The 20,406-nt window shown below is 40.8% G+C and overlaps 1 protein-coding gene across 2 annotated transcripts in view; it reads left to right on the top strand.

The window, feature by feature from the left end:
* The window catches only part of atp2a3 (ATPase sarcoplasmic/endoplasmic reticulum Ca2+ transporting 3), a 50,602-nt gene that overhangs the window by 17,714 nt on the left and 12,482 nt on the right, over positions 1–20,406 (top strand). For both annotated transcript variants that reach the window (XM_015035190.1, XM_015035199.1), the window contains exons 4-10: positions 4,829–4,933; positions 5,853–5,991; positions 12,267–12,347; positions 12,659–12,744; positions 12,921–13,385; positions 19,371–19,459; positions 20,007–20,109. In XM_015035190.1, the coding sequence (XP_014890676.1) occupies positions 4,829–4,933; positions 5,853–5,991; positions 12,267–12,347; positions 12,659–12,744; positions 12,921–13,385; positions 19,371–19,459; positions 20,007–20,109 (1,068 nt within the window). The remainder of the gene's footprint in view (positions 1–4,828; positions 4,934–5,852; positions 5,992–12,266; positions 12,348–12,658; positions 12,745–12,920; positions 13,386–19,370; positions 19,460–20,006; positions 20,110–20,406) is intronic.

Genomic DNA, 20,406 nt, shown 5'->3' with positions numbered 1-20,406 from the left:
AAATATAGTTTTTTTAAACAGAAAAAATTAACCACAAAACGGCAAGAAATCTTTACCATCTGCTTTTACTACTTTGTCTTTCAAACTGTGACTTTTATTGATGCATATTCTATCAGATCACCCTTGTTTATTGGTTATAGTTTTAGAGCTGACTTGTCTGGTAAAGGATTCCCACGCATTCTCGAATAACCTGGTCTTTCCTTTCCGCACACGAGCCACCTTCTCTAAAAGGGGAAAACATGTTTGCATGTTTTTTTTCCCCCCCAAAAAAACACAATAGTTATTTTAGCTTCTAAGAACCAAGAATCTGTAAGCGCACTGTCAGTCTTTGTTTACTTCTGCTGTTTGGATGTTGTTTAGGATGGAAAAAATACCAGGATTCATCGTCTTTGACAGTGATATTATTTGCTTAACTGTCTGCCTTTTTTTTTTTTTTGTCTCACAACATTCCTTCATATCATGAATTAAAATCACTTTTCCTCCTCAAATTTTGTAAATCCAGCTCTGGAAAGAAAACGAAGAGCCCACTGCACTGAACCCCATTGAAAACCTCCTGGTTTTTCCACTAAATGTTGATTTCTGAACTCTTCCTGAGTTAAAACATTAGTTTTGTTGTTTCTAAATGAACATGAACTTGTTTCCTTTGCATTATTTGAGATCTGAAATCACTGACCATTTCTAAGTTTCTGCAAGTAAATATTACATTTTACCTTGGAATTTCAGAGACATGTTGTCAGTCATTCATTTTACTCAAACATATCCATGTAACGAGCAAAATCAGAGAAACTGATCCTTTTAAGTGGTCTGTTAATTTTTTCCAGAGCTGTATATCTGAAATATTATAGTTGTACCTGTTCAGTTTAACCTGTAACATATGTTCTCAATGGTATCAATGTGGCACTCATAAAAACCTTTGTATGATTTCTTTTCCCTTAATAGATGAAATCATTATCAAAAACAGCATTTTGCATCTGCTTATGCTTTTTTTTAATTCTAAAATGTGCTTAATCTGTTAAAATGTGACCAAAAAAAAAGAAGATTCAAAGGTGGCAAATGATTTTCCCTGCGCCGTATGAAGCGAACCCCTTCGATGTGGAAACGTGAAGTCTTTCCGTGTGAGCCCTTCTGAGCCCGTCTGGCGTGATTTCTGTGCAGGGAACAAGTCCGGTGCGTCTGCCAAAACTGGAAACAAAACAATGAATCAAAACTCTGTGTGTTGTGGAGCCTCAAACTGTGGCCCTGACTACAGCCTGAGGGAGGAGAAGGTCACAGAGGGGTGGAGGGAGGGAATCCTGCCTGTTTAATGACTTTTTTTCCATCTGTTGCAGCACTTCCCCGCTGTCTTGGGATGAAAATTGCTATTGCTATTTCTGGGACGTTGGAAAATCGCTCTGAAAACGCTCATAACGGAAGATAACTCTTGTCACCACGTGGACTTGAGCTTTTATTATCTGCGTTCGTAGAGAAACGCCGTAGCTGACAGGCTGCGCGGTTCTGGGTCACTGTGGTTTCGGTGGAGTAAGGCTTTAGTTGCAACACAGAAACGTTGCCGTTGATCGGCTTCTTAAAGAGTTCTTGTTTCGGTGCTCTGCTTTTGATTGATGAGATATTTATGGTTCTTTCATGCGTCTATTTGCTCAGTGTTTTGTATGTTTCCACTGGGGTCAGGGAGTGGCAAAAGCGGAGTGGAGTTGAGTCAAAGTTAAACCCTAAACCTGGACTCATTTGGTTGCGATTTTGAATAAATTCAAATTGGGATCACGAGATTTTCCAGCCTCCTTTGCATTGCAGGGCAGTGAAGATCATTAAAGTAAAATGGATCTGGTCAGGTCGCCTAAATACTTGTGCAAATCATCAGGAAAAAAAAATTACAATTTTACTTATAAGGATCTCATTTTGCTTATATCCATAAATGTTCTTTTTATTTTTTATTTTTGGTCGCAGTGATGCACCGATCAGACTTTTACCGGCCGATATCGATATTCCGTGTTTCTCTGAAGTCTGACCTGCTGATTCTGACACATCCTGATATCAACGTATAAAAAAAAGAAAAACACGCGGGGGAAAAAGAGGGTTCTTTCACAGAGGTAGTCATTTTAAAATCTAAGAGGAAGTGACAAAATAAATGACTATTAAGCTTATAATCCCAACCCTGCAGGAAAAAAAACTTTTTTTGTTTTTTCAGGATTTGACCTGCTGATCACAGATCAGAGCCAAATAAGGGAAAAACTTTCAGATTCATATCTCTGGCTGACTGATTGGTGCATCTCCCGTGTGTTGTTTGCAGTTTTTATGTGACTAAGCCGCTAAAGTAAGCCACAACCCCATAAGAGGTTTTGCAGGAAGGAACCACACAGCAACCCACCCTAACCACCGGACACAATAAAAACTGGAACACCGTCTCATGATGTGGGGTCGGGTTAATGTTAAAAGTCTCGTCTAATACAGGAAGAGGCCTACAGTGTAGAGCACACTATTCTAACAAAGCTGAGTTAGTTTTTATTATATGTTATTTGTTTATTTATTATTAAATATGAGTTCTGGTTAAGGTCAAAGTAATGAGCAAATCCATTTTATTGAATTTGCTTGCATGCAAAAGAAAAGACACTTTATGCCTCCCCAGGCTTCCCCCAGAAAACTCGCTAAGCCCAGTGATTGGTTGCTAAGCAGTCGTTCATCCAGCAGCCTGTTGTGTTTTTGAGTTAAAATAATGTTTAAAGTTGACAGGAAATTTGAAAACATCACTAGATGACATTGTGTGTCACTGAAAGATTTGAACACCAACTATAAAGTGTTAAAAAAAATGCAAACATTTTAAAAAGACGTAAATAAATGAGCAATGCTAAGCCTGGTGGAGCACAAGTAAAGCCTGGTGGCCCGCCAGGCTTATAATGCGCTGCCCTGGCCTACAGTTGTTCGTTTGTGACCAAATTAAGCTTTAGTGTGATGTTGAGAGCTGAAAGGACAGAGTTAGTTTTGGGAATCAAACCCAAGTGAAGAATCGGAACACAATCAAATTCCAGGCCGGCTTCCCTCAGTAAATGTCAAGACCGCAAAATCAGCCCCACTTCTCTCTTTGTTTGAACTCCTTAACACCGAGATGAAAGCACTTAGGTATTCAAGGCGGCCTCTGAATGTATGATGATTGTCCCTGGCGCCGTTTGAGCCTCTCTCAGCGCGAGGGCTGCCGTCATTGCCCTACAATCTCGGCTCGGTCAGAAGAGAGACTTGGCGACCCGAATGAGGGGGAAAGATGAGCTATTGACCAAGCGCAGGCTGCCGTGACGCCGGCGCGCGCCGCTGCTCAATAGCTCAATACTCCGCAGAGAATATATTCTGCCGTCACTTGATGGGCCCCATCGGGACCGCTGTAGCATAGATCCACTTTTATTACTGTATTGCTTTTGTGGTCCAGCCGTTCAGGCTGTGAAATAAGTCAATAATGGAAGCTTATTTGAGTTTTAAAATCACACATTTGTAGAAACAAACAAACAAAAAAAGAGCTCAAGAGAAAATAGAACTTCTTTTCACCAGAAGTGCAATGCCGACTGAATGTCAATGATGGCGTCTCTGCATTTGCACAAAACCAAGCCAAAATAAAGAAACGGTGTTCGTGCAAACCAAGTCATGCCTGACTGCTTCCATAAGCGAGGAGCTGAAAAAAAAAAAAAAAGGTGCTGCTAATCAAATGCACTGCTCAGCTTGATTCCCAGTTGGCATGACAACCTCTGGGCGTGATAACATTCTGGGATAAGTAAAACAGAAATTTGAAACAACAGTGTCTGACACGATTTAGTTGCTTTAAAAATTAAACAAAAAATGCAATAACTGCAATAATCCAGCTGCTGCTAAAATAATCCAACACAATAATTATTGACAATATGTTTTCTACAAGCATGAAATGTATTATTTTTGATTCTTGTCACATACTTTCCACACCATGACTGCCTGTGCTTTTCAAAATCGGAAGTATATTCAGGCGACTTTGTCTTATGAGCGAACTAAAATGTAGTAGACTTCTTTCAGCCAGCTGGCAGGCAGTGTGCAGCAGCAGGTGGGAAAGGGGGGCAAAAAAAATGCAAGCTGCTCTGGAACTATATGTTTTGTGGTTATTCTTAAAACTGTAAAGTTGAAATGGGGGTGGGGGGTATTCTTCTCATTGTGCCCGTCGTTTTTTTGGGCAAAATCTACCAATGTGGCGTCTAGAAGGGGATCTATTAAGCCTGTTCAGATGTCTACATGTTTAGTTTTGCATTTAGGAAAATTAAAATGTTTTTAAGAGCTTTTTTCTTGCTGTGCTTTTTAATTTTCTTTTAATTAAAAATAATATTTTTTTTATTCTATGACCTAAAAAGTATAGGTCATAGACTATACTATTTTGTATTTCTTTCCTTTCCGTTTCTGGCTACAAAAAAGGAAAACTGAGACTTTGTTGCTTAAAGGAAGTTACTATAAATTGTAACAGTTTTATGAAAGGTAACCTAACAAAAGAGTAAAACATTGGGATAGCCAGATAACAGTAAGCTGCTGTTTTAATAAAAGAAACTAGAAGTCAGCTGGTAGATTAGCTAGGCTAGCTAAATGTATGCTAACAGACATGTTTGATATAAGCTAACTAAATCAAGCTTTAAGTAGAAACGTAAATGTTAGCTGTCAGGGGTTTTGGCATTTGTCTGAACGGACTGTGGTTTGGTTATTATTGCATATTAATTTGAGCTTCTTTTTCCAGATTCCTCCTTGAACGACTTGTTTTGTTCTGCCAGCGTCTGGGGAAAATGTGACCTGAGAGTGAAAAGTGTTTGCTGACTTATGCTGTATGTTCTCCTAGGTGTTGGCTTTGTTTGAAGAGGGAGAGGAAACCACCACCGCCTTTGTAGAGCCTCTTGTTATTCTGCTTATCCTCATTGCCAACGCTGTTATTGGAGTATGGCAGGTGAGAACTGTTTTTCATGCGGTCTCTGTTTAACATTGCATGTGAAAAAGCCAGAAATTTGCAGAATAATGCTGGAACAATGTCCTGACCCTGTCCTGTTATATCTAATTATACTGGAATGTACAGATCCATATATTTGTTGTGTTAAAACTGAAACATAATGTTTGTTTTCCAATAACCACAAGAAGGGACGAGCAGGGAGATTGTGATTGACAGCGCTAAGACCCGCCCCCTGGCTCTGATTGGTTGTTTCTAGTTGGTGCTGGGAGCAAACAGAGGAGCAAGCATGGTGGTGGAGGGGTGATGATTAGGGAACCTTTCAAACCTTGACTTTTTTCATCTTCAGCAGATATATTAAATATATAATGGTTTCGTACACTGGCGTTTAGGTTTTGATTATTTCAGAACTTTAAGATATTTTTATTACGTCCTGAAGCGTAGACTTCATAGAGAGTTCACTTTGTTTTTCTCACAACCGTTCACATATTCACATACCTAAGTAGTTATAACCGTTACGAACCTGTGCATCCCAGTTAATTACAGGTTGGGATTTGTCTCGTTAGCCCATTACGATGTGACATGTCTGTCAGGTTAGGACATGATCATGTAAGATGTCACCCCGCTTCATTTTCACTGAAGAGAAAGAAGAAAGCCTTTATATTCAAGATCCCTAGTAAAAGTAAAGTAAAATATTCTTATTCATGCTTAATCTTAAAGAAAAAGCTGAGAAATTCATAGAATTTTCATTATGAAGGCAAATATTTTTTTTGGCCGTAGCACAATTTTACAAAACGACCTTTAAATGAACGCATCTAGCGCGAAAATCAGTTTGAAGACGAAAATGCTAAATTCCTCCTGATGCATATTTTTGCTCTTTTTTAAAAAAAAAAAGTCTTATTTTTCGCCGTTCGCTGTGCAGGAGCGGAACGCAGAGAGCGCCATCGAGGCTCTGAAGGAGTACGAGCCGGAGATGGGGAAGGTGTACCGCATGGATCGCAAGGCCGTCCAGAGGATCAAAGCCAGAGACATCGTCCCCGGAGACATCGTGGAGGTGGCAGGTTAGCCGAGGATGAATTATCCCCGTCACTGCTTCGGATGAATTTACGCTTTGCCACACACACACACACACACACACTCAAACGCCGCCGTCACCTGGCCGCCTGCGTGGCCCCATTACTACTGACACACACAGAAAACACTCTTTACTTTTTATTCTTCAGCCTGGAAAGGCTGTTGGAATATCTCAGACTGGATTATATAACTTTTCTGTAACTGTGCAGGTCTTGCGTTCGGCTGTTTCTGTTTGTGTGGAAGTTTGCTGCGGTCTCTGCTCTTATTTAAGACCCGGTTTAAGTTTCCACCGCTCTCTCTCGGTCTCTTTTGCTTTCCATGCGCTCAGTCTCACCACCTGGACGCTGCTTGATTGTTAACTCCTCACTCACACTCCGCCCCCCTCTCCTCCAACACACACACACATTACAATTCCCCTGCTGTAAAGTCGTGGATGTGTGGGCAGTCTGTGCTAAAAATAGCCTCGTTTGTCACTTGGGAGCTCCACCGACATCTGTGTATTCCTGGCACACACGCCTCCGAGGAGATCACACCAGCAACAACACGGCTGGTTTTTTGGGGGGGACTGTAGTAATCCTGGGCTCTCCCTGGCTGGGGATTTGTTTCAGGTGGTTGGGATGATTTATGGGAAGAGACGTGAGTGTGTGTGTGAGAGACGGAGAGAGGGAGAGAGAGAGATCAGGGTGTTCATTCATAATTGCAACACAGAGAGGCAGGGAGAAGGAATATAGCTGCTGCCATGGTTTCAACACCAAGGTTCAAAAAGTGAACATCAAAAAAGAAAAAAATCATCAACTAGCTCCTGGAGAAGCCCTGACTGGCGTTGTTAGTTTTCGGGAATGAATAAATCTCTTTTTAATTCCCTGGTTAGTACACATTGAATTTGTGTTGCTCCGTTTTTTTTTTTTTTTTTTTTTTCTCACGACAACGCTTACTTGGAATTCGGGCTTGTTGCAGCCAGCGTCCTCGATCGCACATGAATGTGTACTCAGTCGTACGAGGACAAGCCTTCACAGGTAGAGCTTCACCAGGCTCAGCCCCTGCCTTGCCTCTCACTACCAGGGCTGTCACCAGCACTTCTCTGGTGGGTCCGTCTCTACGGCACCAAGGTTTAAGACGTGTTGTGGGGTTTTAGTTGATTTTTGAAGGGGAGTTGTGTGTTACTGCTGGTGATCAGCAGCTAAAGCCTCGATTCGACTTCGTTAATGGACAGGAGGACAAATATTTATTTTTGGGATTATTCTCAACTGATTCGGTGTCTAATTGAAAAAGTTCTTGACGCTGAACTTTATCTCTGATTAGCAGAACTCTGGAGAGTTTGGAGGTTAAGTGGAGTTATTCTCACTGCTCTTACCTGTAGTAGAAAGACGAAAATAAATAATACCTAAAATGGACCCAGATCAACGTTTTCATGCTCAACTAAATATTCTTAGGGGACCAAATTCAGATATTACTTGTTTTGGATTTTCTTTTTCTGCTGCTTGGTGCAGTATTTCGATTTACTGGTTGTGATTTGTTGTTACTGGAAGAGAAAGACCCATGTGTGATTGGCTGGTGGTGTGATTCAATTTTCAGACACCTTATCAAGCATTTGCTAATACTGTTACTGGTATATAAAATAAATCTCTTAGCCTGGAGAAGAGGCAGTTAAAGCCTGGCGACCTGCCAGACTTATAACACATTAGAGGAAACCCTGCCTGAGATAGATAAGATATATAACAACATTCAAGATATTTCTTCCATCCTTTCATTCACAGGCATTCCAGGGTTTCTCTCAGAAAACTTGTTAACCTGGTGGCTGGGTGCTAGTCATTTATTCTGCTGTGTTTTGAAGTTAAGAAATGTTTAAAGTCAACAGGAAATTTGAAAATTTCGCTTGATAATTATGCGTTCTTGGAAGATTAATGCCTGAACACCGAAAATAAAGTCTTAAAAATCCAAACATTTAAAAAAACTGAAACAAATAAGGAATGCTTAGCCTGGTGGGGGCCCACATAAAGCCTGGTGGCCCGCCAGGCTTACAATACACTGTGGGAAACCCTGCAGTCATTAATTATCTATGGTAGGGAACAAAGGCGAGGTCATGTGAAAAAATAGAGAAAAATGACAGAAAAAATTTAATTTCAAGCTGTTATGTAGTGGTGCAGTTAGTGCAGCGAGCAAACAAAAGTCTCACTGTGTTTTTGCTGCAGAAAGCAGATGCTTAGATTTACTCTGAAATGTCTAAACTTGAATGCTAAAGATGATAAAAGCACAACTTTTCTGCACCACAGGCAGCTTTTATGTACCAAAATACAATAACCCAAAATTTATTAGCATGAAAGTCCTCCTTTTTTTTTTTTTTAACATCTCTCACTGAAAGTTTTTATTGGAGGCGGCATTGGCAGCACTCCATCGAGAAAGCTTGCTGAAGATCTGTAGTAATGATATTGCGCACCTTTCTGCAGAGTTGTGAAATGCACACAGTCATGCGGTTCCAACCCACTGACATAATGCTGTTGCTTAGCAGTTTTAAACAGGGGTAAACATCTGAGTTCCATCCTGCAAGGCAATCTTCAATAAAACATCCGTCGGGAATCTGCGGCGCTCTGAATCCTGTTAGGATAAGGTGACAGAGTAAACACATCATTGTCCTCCACTCTGCTGATTTTTCCCGCCTTGTCCTGTTCTACAGATTAGTCGGCGGTTGTTCCACAGGAACCCGATGTGGTGGGGGGGGGATTGTGGTGGTGGTTCAGAATAAACTGCATGGAGGCTTCGGAAAAGGAGCAAAACGAGTGAGTGCTCCTGAGGAGAGAGGAGAGCATAAATATATTTACTCAAGTTTCCACCAGCGCCGCTGGCAGTGCCAGGCTCGGTTACGACGCGGTTGTGATTTGCGCCTCCACTGGAACTTTCCTCTCTTGTTTGAATGGCTTCACTGCGGCGGTCTGGTTGTCAAGAGTTACCCGGGAGTTTATATGGAACCCAAAAGAGGGAAACCAATGCGGCGTCTGTCCAAGAAAACAAGTCACGATGACCCCACACGTGAAGCAGGATCCCCGCTCCTCTAGGTTTACGCAAGACTGTTAGATTTAGCTCCAAGTTCTGCTGATGGAAAACAGACTTTAGAGTTTTGCTTTTTTGTTAGGACAGCATCTTGCAATGTTCCAGTTGCCGAATTAAAAAGTAGAGTGCAGTAATCCTCTTTATCATTTATTCCTTTAGCTAAAGCTTGGCAAAGCTCTATTAGCATAAAATCTCTTCTTGTTGCCTGCGGGAGGCAGAAAGAGAAGGTAGGCGTTTGAACAGCATGTCTTTACTGCCCTCGGCTTGTCCGGCTCCACCGAACCTGCAGCCCCCAGCCATCTCCTACACACACACACACACATTTCCCAAAGCACCTCTCTCACCCTGATTTATCAACAATCTCATAGAAGTCAGAAGTAAAACTGTTAAGGAAAACAAGATAATGTTCTCACAAAACACTCCACCTTCAACTGTGTCCCATCATGACGATAGTTTTTTTTCAGCATCTATACGTGAAACTTGATATATTTCATTTATAAACAAAAAGCTAATTATCGCTCCTACTGCTGGTGAAACTATCACTTATTATCCTCATTAAAAGGTGTAGAGGTCCATGCAGCTCACGACAAACGACCACAATTAATTTTCTCAAGTTTTCACCTCTACAGTCAAATTCAATGAATTAGAATATCAATAAAACATTAATTTCAGCAACACCATCACTGTGAAGCACGTTTTATAGATCAGTGATGTTTTCAAGCTTTTATTTGTCATTTATGATAATTTTTCTGCTTACAGTTGATGAAAGCGTGACATCTAAGGTTAGAATATTACATCAGACCAATAATACGAGGATTGTTGATACAAAAATGTGGATTTAAAAAAAAATATGTTTAATACTTCCATAAATATTTTAAAATTTGACAATTTCCTCATGGGAACATATTCTGATTTATTGAATATGACTAAAGATTTCACTGTTTACACACTGTAATTGAAGATGATCTCAGTCAAGTCTAGAATTCCCCTCCTCTGCTTTCAACAGTCTTTTTCCTTAGCATTATTAGCAGCTAATTAACCGCTAACAATGCTAACAGTTAGCTGCTAAATGTTAGTAGTTGGCAGCTAACTAACTACTAGTTTGTTGTCAACAAAAACTAACTAGCTGCTAGCTAATTAACTGCTAACTAGTTAGCTAGTTAGCTTTTGTTGGCAACTAAGTAGCAGTTAGCAGCTAACTGCTAACAGTTAGCAGCTAACAAAAACTTTACCTTAAGAACGTTGCCTTAAAAGTGGACATTTCTAACTGACAAGCTGTTAGCTTGTCTGAAGGCTAGTTTTATATTTCTAAACTCAAGAACAGCTTCCTGTCTTCAGTATAATGTTAAAAAAGTCTTGACTGTCAAAATTAAAGCATTACCCTTCATATCTGTTTGAAATAAAAGTTTATACTTACTTCCTAGAGGAAGTCGTTATGTTAACAGCAAATGGACAAGGCTTTAAGAAACATATTCTACTTGCAGAAGAAATATTTGTTTTTAATTTGTAAAACTATCCAGATCTCACAAACCTGCAGAGGCTCTCACTTATGAAAATGTTTCCATTAAATGTTATTTCTATTAACATTTTTCTTTTTCTTTGATTGGAATCAAGTAGCATCTTTATAAGGAAGGATTAATAGGCAGAAAGTCCAACTTTTCAGCTTGTGTCTGACATGCATGAGGAAGTGTTGCATCGGAGGTGCAGGGACTGAAGGGAGAACAAAAGGGAGGGGAAAACCATCGATTCTTGTGCAACGTGACTCCATCAAGGTTGTATCGAGCTGTTGTTTACCTGTGGCTGGAGGCTGATCCTGGTCTGAACCCATCTGTTTTTCTCACCCAGCGACGTATTTTCTGAACACGGATGTTTAATGTGGTTTGACCAGAAATGCTGCAGTTCTCCTTCAGGGTTCAGCCCAGTCTTTACCTTATTAAAAGTGCATGTTCTCTTTGCTGTGTTTACACAGGAGCTCAGTGGTTTGTTGTATTAAAATCTAATGAACTGAATTCTAACAGTTTCAGGAAATCCTTGAGAGATTTTTAGGCCGCCTGTGAAAAGACTGAATTCATTTTTCTGCAGTGGCAAACCAAGGTTTTTATTTCCAGGAAATGTTCCACCAGCAGTTTGGAAATTGGTTTTTCCTGTTAAGTTTTTTTTTGTGCACAGTAATAGTATTTGTCACACCAGCTCTGTTATTTGTATTAAAATAAGCAAAACTAAAGGCACTCGACATTGAAATTTATTCAGATTGTAAAAAATTAGAAGTAAAATTCTATCAATCATTCCTGATCTTGAAAATAAATTGAAAGCCCTTTTTGGGATTGATGCTTAAGAAGTATTAATTATAACTTATTATGATTATTTCAAACTTCAATCTGTTTTATTTATTTATCAGGTAGCCACGTTTCCTGGTAATGATAAATTGTACTCTATTTACAAAATGTGCATTTAAAAAAGTAAATAAAAGAAAACCTGAACATTCTCTTTTACAGAGTTTTTCCAGGAAAGTGAGTTTAAAGAACCGGCTATCATTAGAGCTTCGTTGCAATACTTTAGTGTAAAAACACAAAAAAGTGTTGAAACGTAACACAAATTGGACTTTTTATAGTTGTCCATCAACTTTTTGGGGGGTGTTTTTATTTGTCTCTATGTTATTGTAGATGTTAAACTCTAAGTGGGTGCAGAGAACTATCATATGGATTCACAGGTTAATCATAATGAGAATTATTATTGCCAAATGTAACTGTGCTGTAGGCTACACATTGTTCATCTTAAGTCCAGACAATAAGAAACTAAAGGCTCTACAGTCAGGTTCTTTTTACGCCTGGAACCACCTTCCACCCATTTCTACGATTAAAACCACACACACTTGTTGCTTTAAATAAAACTTTGTCTTTGTTTTACAAACAAGTTTTTAGATTTTCAACATCGTCGATTAGATGTCAGCATTATCACAGGATTTATCAGAAAAGTACATTTTCCTTCCCACCAAACACAAATTATAACTTTCCTCCATTCCACAAAAGCGTTTATAATCTTTCCAGATGTGGTTCTGTGAACCGATTTTGAAAAGGGGGGGGAAAAAATTAAATAAGCAAACGGTGAAAGAAAATAAACAACATGATCAAGTTCAGAAAAGACAACAGAACAAGAAAGCTAAAGAAAACAACAAAAACATGCTTTTATTGATTTTATTTTTCTAATATTTTAGTTGGGGACAAGGTGCCTGCCGACATCAGAGTGACCTCGATAAAGTCCACTACTCTACGAGTGGACCAGTCCATCCTTACAGGTACACCAGTGACACCAGTCACTGCCACATGCAAACGTCCAGTTTAATATTGCGAGGTAATCTGTGTGAAGTGTTGTTTACCTAATGATATGGCACGGTAATGGTGCGTTCATGGGCTGCGAGATATTAGGAAAACGTGCTTTAATGCTGGTGAAGGTTGCTATAGCAATATGATTTACAATAAATAAACAATTAAGTAAATAGTCTAGAAGCATTGTGCTGAAATTATCAGCATTGGTTATATATTGTGCATACCTAATGACATCTATGTGGAAATCCATGACAGGATAGTAACGTGTTGTTGTTTTAAGGGGAGTCTGTGTCCGTCATCAAACACTCTGACCCGGTTCCTGACCCCAGAGCTGTGAACCAGGACAAAAAGAACATGCTGTTTTCTGTGAGTAAACCCTCTGCAGTTCCCTGCAGCATGCTCTTTTTTTATACAAGGATATTGATCTTTTTTTTTTTAACAAAGTTCCTGAAACACCCAGGGATACTATGCATTTGTAATTTGCTGCCTGTAATAGAAGTACATTACTATTTCTCTCCTGCTTGTTCCTCTGCTGTCCTCAGGGCACCAACATCGCCGCAGGACGCGCCATCGGCGTCGTCGTCGCCACCGGCGTCAACACCGAGATCGGTAAAATCCGCAACCAGATGGCGGCCACGGAGCAGGAGAAGACGCCGCTGCAGCAGAAGCTGGACGAGTTCGGCCAGCAGCTGTCGAAGGTCATCTCCCTGATCTGTGTGGCCGTGTGGGTCATCAACATCGGCCACTTTGGAGACCCCGTCCACGGCGGCTCCTGGGTCCGGGGGGCGATTTATTACTTCAAGATCGCCGTTGCCTTGGCCGTGGCCGCCATCCCCGAGGGCCTGCCCGCCGTCATCACCACTTGCCTGGCCCTGGGCACGCGCCGCATGGCCAAGAAGAACGCCATCGTCCGCAGCCTGCCGTCGGTGGAAACCCTGGGCTGCACGTCTGTCATCTGCTCTGACAAGACGGGGACCCTCACCACCAACCAGATGTCCGTCTGCAGAGTAAGTAGTCAGTGGGAAAGTTTACATTGATTCAACATGCAGCTCATGTTAAAATGCATCCTCTTCATATGCTACATCCAACTGCTGTGACAGGGTGTCCGCTCATCCTTAAACGGCCTTAAATTCACGTATCTTGAATTAAGATCTAGAATTAAATTAATAAAATAAAAAAGTAAGTTGAACTTAAATGCGTTAATCGCAGGTCTTAATTTTGTCCTTTCAGGACATTTAACCTCGTATTTGTAGTTTTCTGTCAGGCAAAAGTTTGAGTCACGACATCTTTACTGCGTTCTGGGATTTGTGACAGTTAAGGCTATTGGCATCTAGCTGACAATAGATGTTAGCTAGCAAATCCTACTAGCTAGCTAGCTATTTAGCTAGCAGGATTTGCCAGCTAGCTATTGTAACTAGCTAAAATAAGCTTTCTAGAGTACGGTATTTTAGCTAGCTAAAATAAGCTATCTTGGCTAGAAAATAAGCTTTCTAGCTTATTTTAGCTAGCTAACAAAGCTTTTTTCTGTTAGCAACCCATGCTAGGCTAGGTGCATTCTGTGCTATGGCTGCAAAGAGCCATATGTCATGTGAGAAGCACAACGCTGCTGCCAAGAGCCACAATTATTACAAGTTTACACTCATTTCTGCTCTTTTTCATTCATGACTTTTGTTTCATTAATTATTCATATTTATTATTTAGTAAATGAAATGGAAAAAAGAGACAATGAAACACACCCCGGAAATATAGCAATTCAGGCAACGCTTGATTGTAAGACAGCAGGATCTCCCAACCTTTCCCCACATTTACAGTTTTTTTTCCTTCGTAAATTTAATTCAAGGTTTCATTAAAAATATCTTTAAATGTCTTAAGTCTGTCCAGCTGAAACATGCGAATACCTTGTATGAAAACAAGAACTTGGTTCACAAGTTTGATATTTATTGTCAATAATCTTCAAGCTACACAGGATAAAAATAATTTATGTTTACCCGAGATGGTAGAGCTTGGCAAGACCCGGTCAGGGTTCTGGTTCGGTCTGTTCTGAGTTGGCTCGCTTGTGTCTGGGTTTGTTTTCCATTTTGTTGATTTGAAGTGAAACATTTTGGAGGTAGACCTCCTTCCTCCCCTTTGTGTAAAACAGCTAGAGCTGACAGTGAAGCAGCCTCAAAGCATGATGGGTAAAAAGCCCTGCTTGGACTCCTCCAAACTCACTTCTCGTCACAGTAAAACCTTGGAGGTATTTGGAGGTATTTGGCCTGCCATATGGAAAGCTGCACATTTCAGTCGGACCTGAAGGTGTTGATCTTGGAGCAGGTACTTCGTTCTCAGTCAGAGCTCTCTCTCTCTCTCTCTCTCTCTCTCTCTCTCTCTCTCTCTCTCTCTCTCTTTCTCTCCTCCCCCCCCGCCCCCTCCACTGAATGCTGGCACTTAAACCTGGTCATTCTTGAACATCCCAACCAAATTTCTGTCAGCAGTTTGGGTCCGACGAGGGAAACCTTCTTCCTGGGAAGTGCGCGTAAAGATGTTGGAAGCTGAACTTCTTTAGGGTTAGGTGGTCATTTTTTAATCCTACTTTTTCCATTCCTTCTATCGTTTAATTTTTTTTTAACCCTCCTCTTTCTTAACATTTTCCATTAAAGCTGGAAAACCCTTTATTTTTGTTGTTGTTCTAAGGTTTATCTGTACTTGCCAGGTTTCGCGATAGCTGCTGGTAGAGCTCACGCAGCCCCCAGACAACGACAATGCCTCTGTATCGCCAAATCAGCTTCCACACAGACCCGGTAAAAGTCTCTGAAATGTCACGTTGCCTGAACAAACAGTGCTCCGGTCCGAGGCCCGAACTGTTCACCGGGTTGAATAAACGGTGCATATACAACCGCATTAGACTACAAACTCTGAAAGATCTTATCCACAAATATTCATAACTTGCACATTGCCTCTCCCTTTCCCTTTGTCTGCCTGTGTGTGTGTGTGTGTGTGTGTGTGTGTGTGTGTGTGTGTGTGTGTGTGTGTGTGTGTGGTACTTGCAGAATGACTTTGCTCTAAGCGCAGGGTAAATGTCAGCTCTGCTGTTTGTCTTGGCTCCTGTTAAGCGCTCTGCACACATCCCAGTCTCAGTTAACACCTTGTGCTTTCATCCCGTAGCTCATCCCTCGCCTCAGTCGCATAGGAACCGGCGGCCGGCGCGAAGCTCCAAAATTTAAGCACCGTGATGTTTGGAGGAATAAATACATAGATGGAGGAATCATCCGTATTTATTTGGTCAATTGTACAATGTAGTTTTATTATTAATTGAATAATAATAAAACATTTAAGCAAGTAGTTAATCATAGCTAGTCTTGAGTCGAGTACTTGAACAGGCAGAGCTAACAAAATGGTCTCTGTGTAAAACAAAATCCTAGTATGTTTAATTGTTCTTAAACCAAGTCTAACGTCCCGTTTTACATCTAGATGTTATCTTGATGAATATCCAGTTAAAAAGTATCAAAAAGTGCATGAGACTTTGACCAAACAGTGAAAATTTACGTTTAGAAATCTTTTTTTTTTTTTTATCTCCTGAAAAGTTACAGTTTTGGATATGAAGTTTCTGTCGGACGGTATCGATATTTATTGGGGGTTTTTTCTCGATAAAGGAATAAAAACACAGATCTGTCATATATTACATGCGTTTCAAATTTATTCAACCTCTTTTCTAGATCTGGTGCGATTAATTGGATTAATTGTCGGCTAATTTAGTAACTGATTGTCAATTGGAGTATAAAAGCTGAAAAAAAAAAGTTTGCTGAAAGAACAGCACAATGAGGGAAGCAATTAGCCATAAACTACCAAAAATACATACATTTTGCATTTAAGTAAAAACAACAAACAACCTTTGTCTGTAAATAGTTGCATAGTTCTAGCTTCACCTGGTTCACATTCTGAAACAATTATTAACCGGTTGTTTAAAAAAAATAAAAATCGTCAGCAGATCAGCCGTATGCTGTATCGACAAGCGGAGCAGAAAGGCCGAGTTTCCTGTTGATGTCAGAAGTATTTTTTTTTTTTAAGCTTCAGTTTCATCCTTTGCCACAAATGATGACTCTTACACTAAATACATTTTTTGTAACTGCAATATTTATGCTCTTATTTTAAAAAGTTCTTCATTTGCGTCTTTCAAATATTGTATAAACGAGGTTTAAGTGGAAAAACCTATCCGATTAATCGTCAGAACAATCGATGGAATAATCGATTGCTAATATAATCGCCAGTTGCAGCGTTTTTTAAGTGTAGTCAGGGGGGTTTCTGCAGAGTACGTCTGCAGCGGCTGCCGGTCTGTTTCTCCCCTGAGATGATGTGGAGCGTCTGCGGGATAAACGCGTAGCAGCAGGGAGTTCCCTGCAGCAGGAGCACAGGGGAGGGAACCTACCACAACCTTGAAAGCTTTCCAGTCCCAGAAAAAGACTAAAGACGGGCTGACACTAGTAAATATTGACTTTCTGCTCCTGCCTTTACTCCCCCGTCACGCTGCTCCCCGCCTGCAGAGAAGCGGGCACGCCTTATCACAAAGTCAAATTGGGCTTCCTCTTTCTTCTGCTTTTTTTTTTTTATTTTCTTCTCCACATGCCGTTTCCTGATGATAGTGCTTTTTGTGGTAACTTAACTCCTCCCCAGCCGAGTTTACTATGTACTTCCTCTGTTTTTATGCCCCTTTCACTGCAGTGGTTTGTCCATCGTCCTTCCTCCAGTTCCCAGCAGGACCAGGCTGTTCCCCTGCTGGGGTTGGGGGGACTCCCTCTTGTGCAGCAGGGATTCCCCTCTGAATCCTGACACGGCATTTCCCATTTTCTTTTGTCTTTCATACACATGCGCGCACACACACACACACACGTTACTGTAAGGAGGGTTACTCACAGTGCATCCCCATATAACCTCTGAGGAAGTGAGCAGGGTGGAAAAAAGAAACAAACTTCTGGCGCTACTACTGAGTCACATGGATCACACTGCGCCTCGTTTCCTTGGAGACGGTCGGAGAGCGAGAGGAAAACAAAAAGAAAAAAGATCATTCCTGTTTGACTCTTTTTTTTTTTTTTTCCCCCCAACGGTTTCATCTTTAAGATAACGGCGTTTATTCACCACAGCTGGAATTCAGTATTTAGCTGGTAATGCTTTTCAGTTGTGCAGCATTGTTGCGTCATAAGTGGTGATATATTTGCAACACTGGTGGTTCCTAATGGTGAAATGCTGAGTTACGGCCGTGTTGACTCAGACAATCATTGAGGACCTCCATATTAAAGCTAAAAGTATAAAAGGTCATTGCATTGAGGGAAAAGTTGAGTGTAAGGAAAAATAATGCATTATTTTACTGCCAACAGAGGAATAATCAAGTATCGAGTGTATATTCTGTCTGTGCAGTCCATCGAATACCTTTCAGTGGATCAAATTTCTGTTTAAAATCGATTTCTTCTAGGAAACTGAATCTTTGGTTTCCACCATCATCAGATGTTACGTTTGTACAACTGGAGATCTGATGAAACCACAAGGTGTTAAAGAGTGCGATCCTAACTTAATCTACTTAGAGCCGTGTTTCTTCTCGTCTGCTCCAGCCCCCTTGATGTGGCGGCTGCTGCAGAGAGCCAGTTCAGATGATTTTCTCTTGTAAAGGCTCATCTGTAGCATTAAGCCGTAGCTCCAGGGAGAAACCGCTGACAGTCTGTCATTAAAGTTATTGTCCTTCTAAACAGCCAAATATCAGAAACCCACAGGTGTTTCCAGCAAAGCTACAAATTGATTATTATGACCAAATAACTACCGTAGTAACTTCCTGGCACTTGATCAGAGAAGTCTCAGACATGTTTTCAATTCATGTTTGCTGATTTTTCCCACAATATTACTGATAATTGTTTTCCTTCCTTGTTTCCTCAAAGGAACGTTGTCATGTTTTCTTTTTTTTTTCCCTAATCTCACCAATTCACTGGTGCAGGTTTCAAGTGCAAGTGTCTGATAAATTACTGTGAGAACTACAACTCCCATGATGCTTGTGGGTGTTTTTGACGTCCAAAAATAGTGAGGGGGTAGTATAGTGCATGCTGCAGAAACCGAAATTTACTAAAGAAAAAAAAAAGCCATAACACAAAATGCAGTGACGGTACGTACAAACAAAGGAAGTTGATTTTTGCCATTTTTATTTATCGTGTGAAAACTTTAATGTCAAAATTTCACCTCCTTTGATGGTACTTCTCAATAATTTCCACTTTCTTCACTTTGCATCTTTTATCATGCAGAATGTACTTTAAAGTTGGGTGTGTGGCAGACTGATTTCAGGAAGCAGGAAGTGAATGAAGAGGCTTAATATGCAGCCTGCAAAAAATCTGGCTGAATAATTTAGCAACACGTGAGTGAGACGGATCGAATCGAAATATGATGCTAAATGCTGCATACTGGGAAAATTTTAATTCGATCAAAAATACAATCAGCATAAAGAGAATGCATGTGTACACTTAATGAATCAACAAATCACTGTGCGCTATAGAAAAACCTAAACCAGCTGCGTTTTGCAGGAAACTAGAAAAAGGAAGTAGAGAATCAAATAAGATCTGGATCCGTATGAGAACGAAGCAATTTGTTTTTTTAATTTGCTCACATGTGTAACTCCAATGTAATATCATTCTATATGTGTGTGTGTTAAATATTTGTTTAAACTCCAGTTCATTGCTGCTTCATTGTCAGTTTTTTGCCTGTAACAACAAACTAGAATGCTTCCGTTTTGTTTCCTTGAAAGATCAATTTTCCCTTCAGTCTTTGTGGATTCTGAGAACAGATCATCTGGTCTGCTGGATGTGAATAAAAGGAAAAGCTTTAAAAATAACCAAAGATGACCAGTGCTTGTGCTTGAACAAATTACATACAGAAAACAAAAATAAATCTTTGTCACACACAGACTTGCAGCCACATAACAAGGGCAAAGCTCAGCTTTTCTCTGTCCACTCATCTCTTAACTTTTTCTCCTCTTGCAGATGTTCGTTGCAGACAAAGTGGAGGATTCAAGCTGCACCCTGCACGAGTTCTCCATCACTGGTTCTACGTATGCCCCTGAGGGACAAATGTGAGTTTTGCAGAACGCAATTGGCCTTTGGGAGGAAAAAAAAAAACCCCAAACAAAACCTCTCCTTTTTAGCTTAAAAAAAAATTCCCTTAATCCTCAACTCTACCGTACTTATATCTATAAGCTATGCCACAAGACGCTTCTACTTTGTTGGGTTGTTGATGTCGGCGAACATGTTTTTGTGGAGGCGTGCAGGTAGGTGGCCGTCCATTAGGCAGGAGAACGATGTCAGCAGCTCGTGTTGTTTTTGCTCGACTGCTTAGCGAGCACGCCGCTCCGTGTGAACCTGACGCTTTCATAACGGCTCAGTGTGGGTTTCTGTGTGGGAGCTCTGCTAGCAACGGCTGCAGCCTCCACAGGGAAGGGATCCACGGTCGCCATGCAGTCATCAGCGATGCGTGACAGAGGCGCGCGGTCTCTGCTTACCGCTGCACGGCCGCCGTTTTCTCCTCTCGACGCTGCAGCGCTGACCAGCTGCCGGCGAAACCTGCTCTGACGTACATGTTTGTGTTTGTCCCGCCATCTGACTGCTTCTTTCCCCCCCCAGACTTAAAGGGAACAGGCCCGTCCAGTGCGGGGACTACGACGGCCTGCTGGAGCTGGCCACCGTCTGCTCCATGTGCAACGACTCCTCGCTGGACTACAACGAGGTCATTTACATGTACAGTTATTTTGAGTTGCAACGCAGAACTTTTTCACTTTTCTTTTTTTTTTTTTTTTATGGTAAACTTTAATGGTATTTGTTGGGATGTACGGGGGAAGGCGAACACACAAAGTGGTGCTGAAGGAAAACTGTGCATGGTTTTAATGGTTGTATCTATTCTGAGTAAATAAAGCTCAGGGTTCAGAAGTCACCTAATTTAGAAACACTTAGACTGTAATTTGATCTAATTTAAAATCCAGCTGTTCCGTTTCTGGTCCCAGAGGTTTTTTTAGAGAACGTTAGA

Source organism: Poecilia latipinna, unplaced genomic scaffold, assembly GCF_001443285.1.
Source record: "Poecilia latipinna isolate Pla-1442-1.1 unplaced genomic scaffold, P_latipinna-1.0 Scaffold20, whole genome shotgun sequence".
Taxonomy (NCBI): domain Eukaryota; kingdom Metazoa; phylum Chordata; class Actinopteri; order Cyprinodontiformes; family Poeciliidae; genus Poecilia; species Poecilia latipinna.
This window is presented reverse-complemented; position numbering and strand designations above follow the sequence as displayed.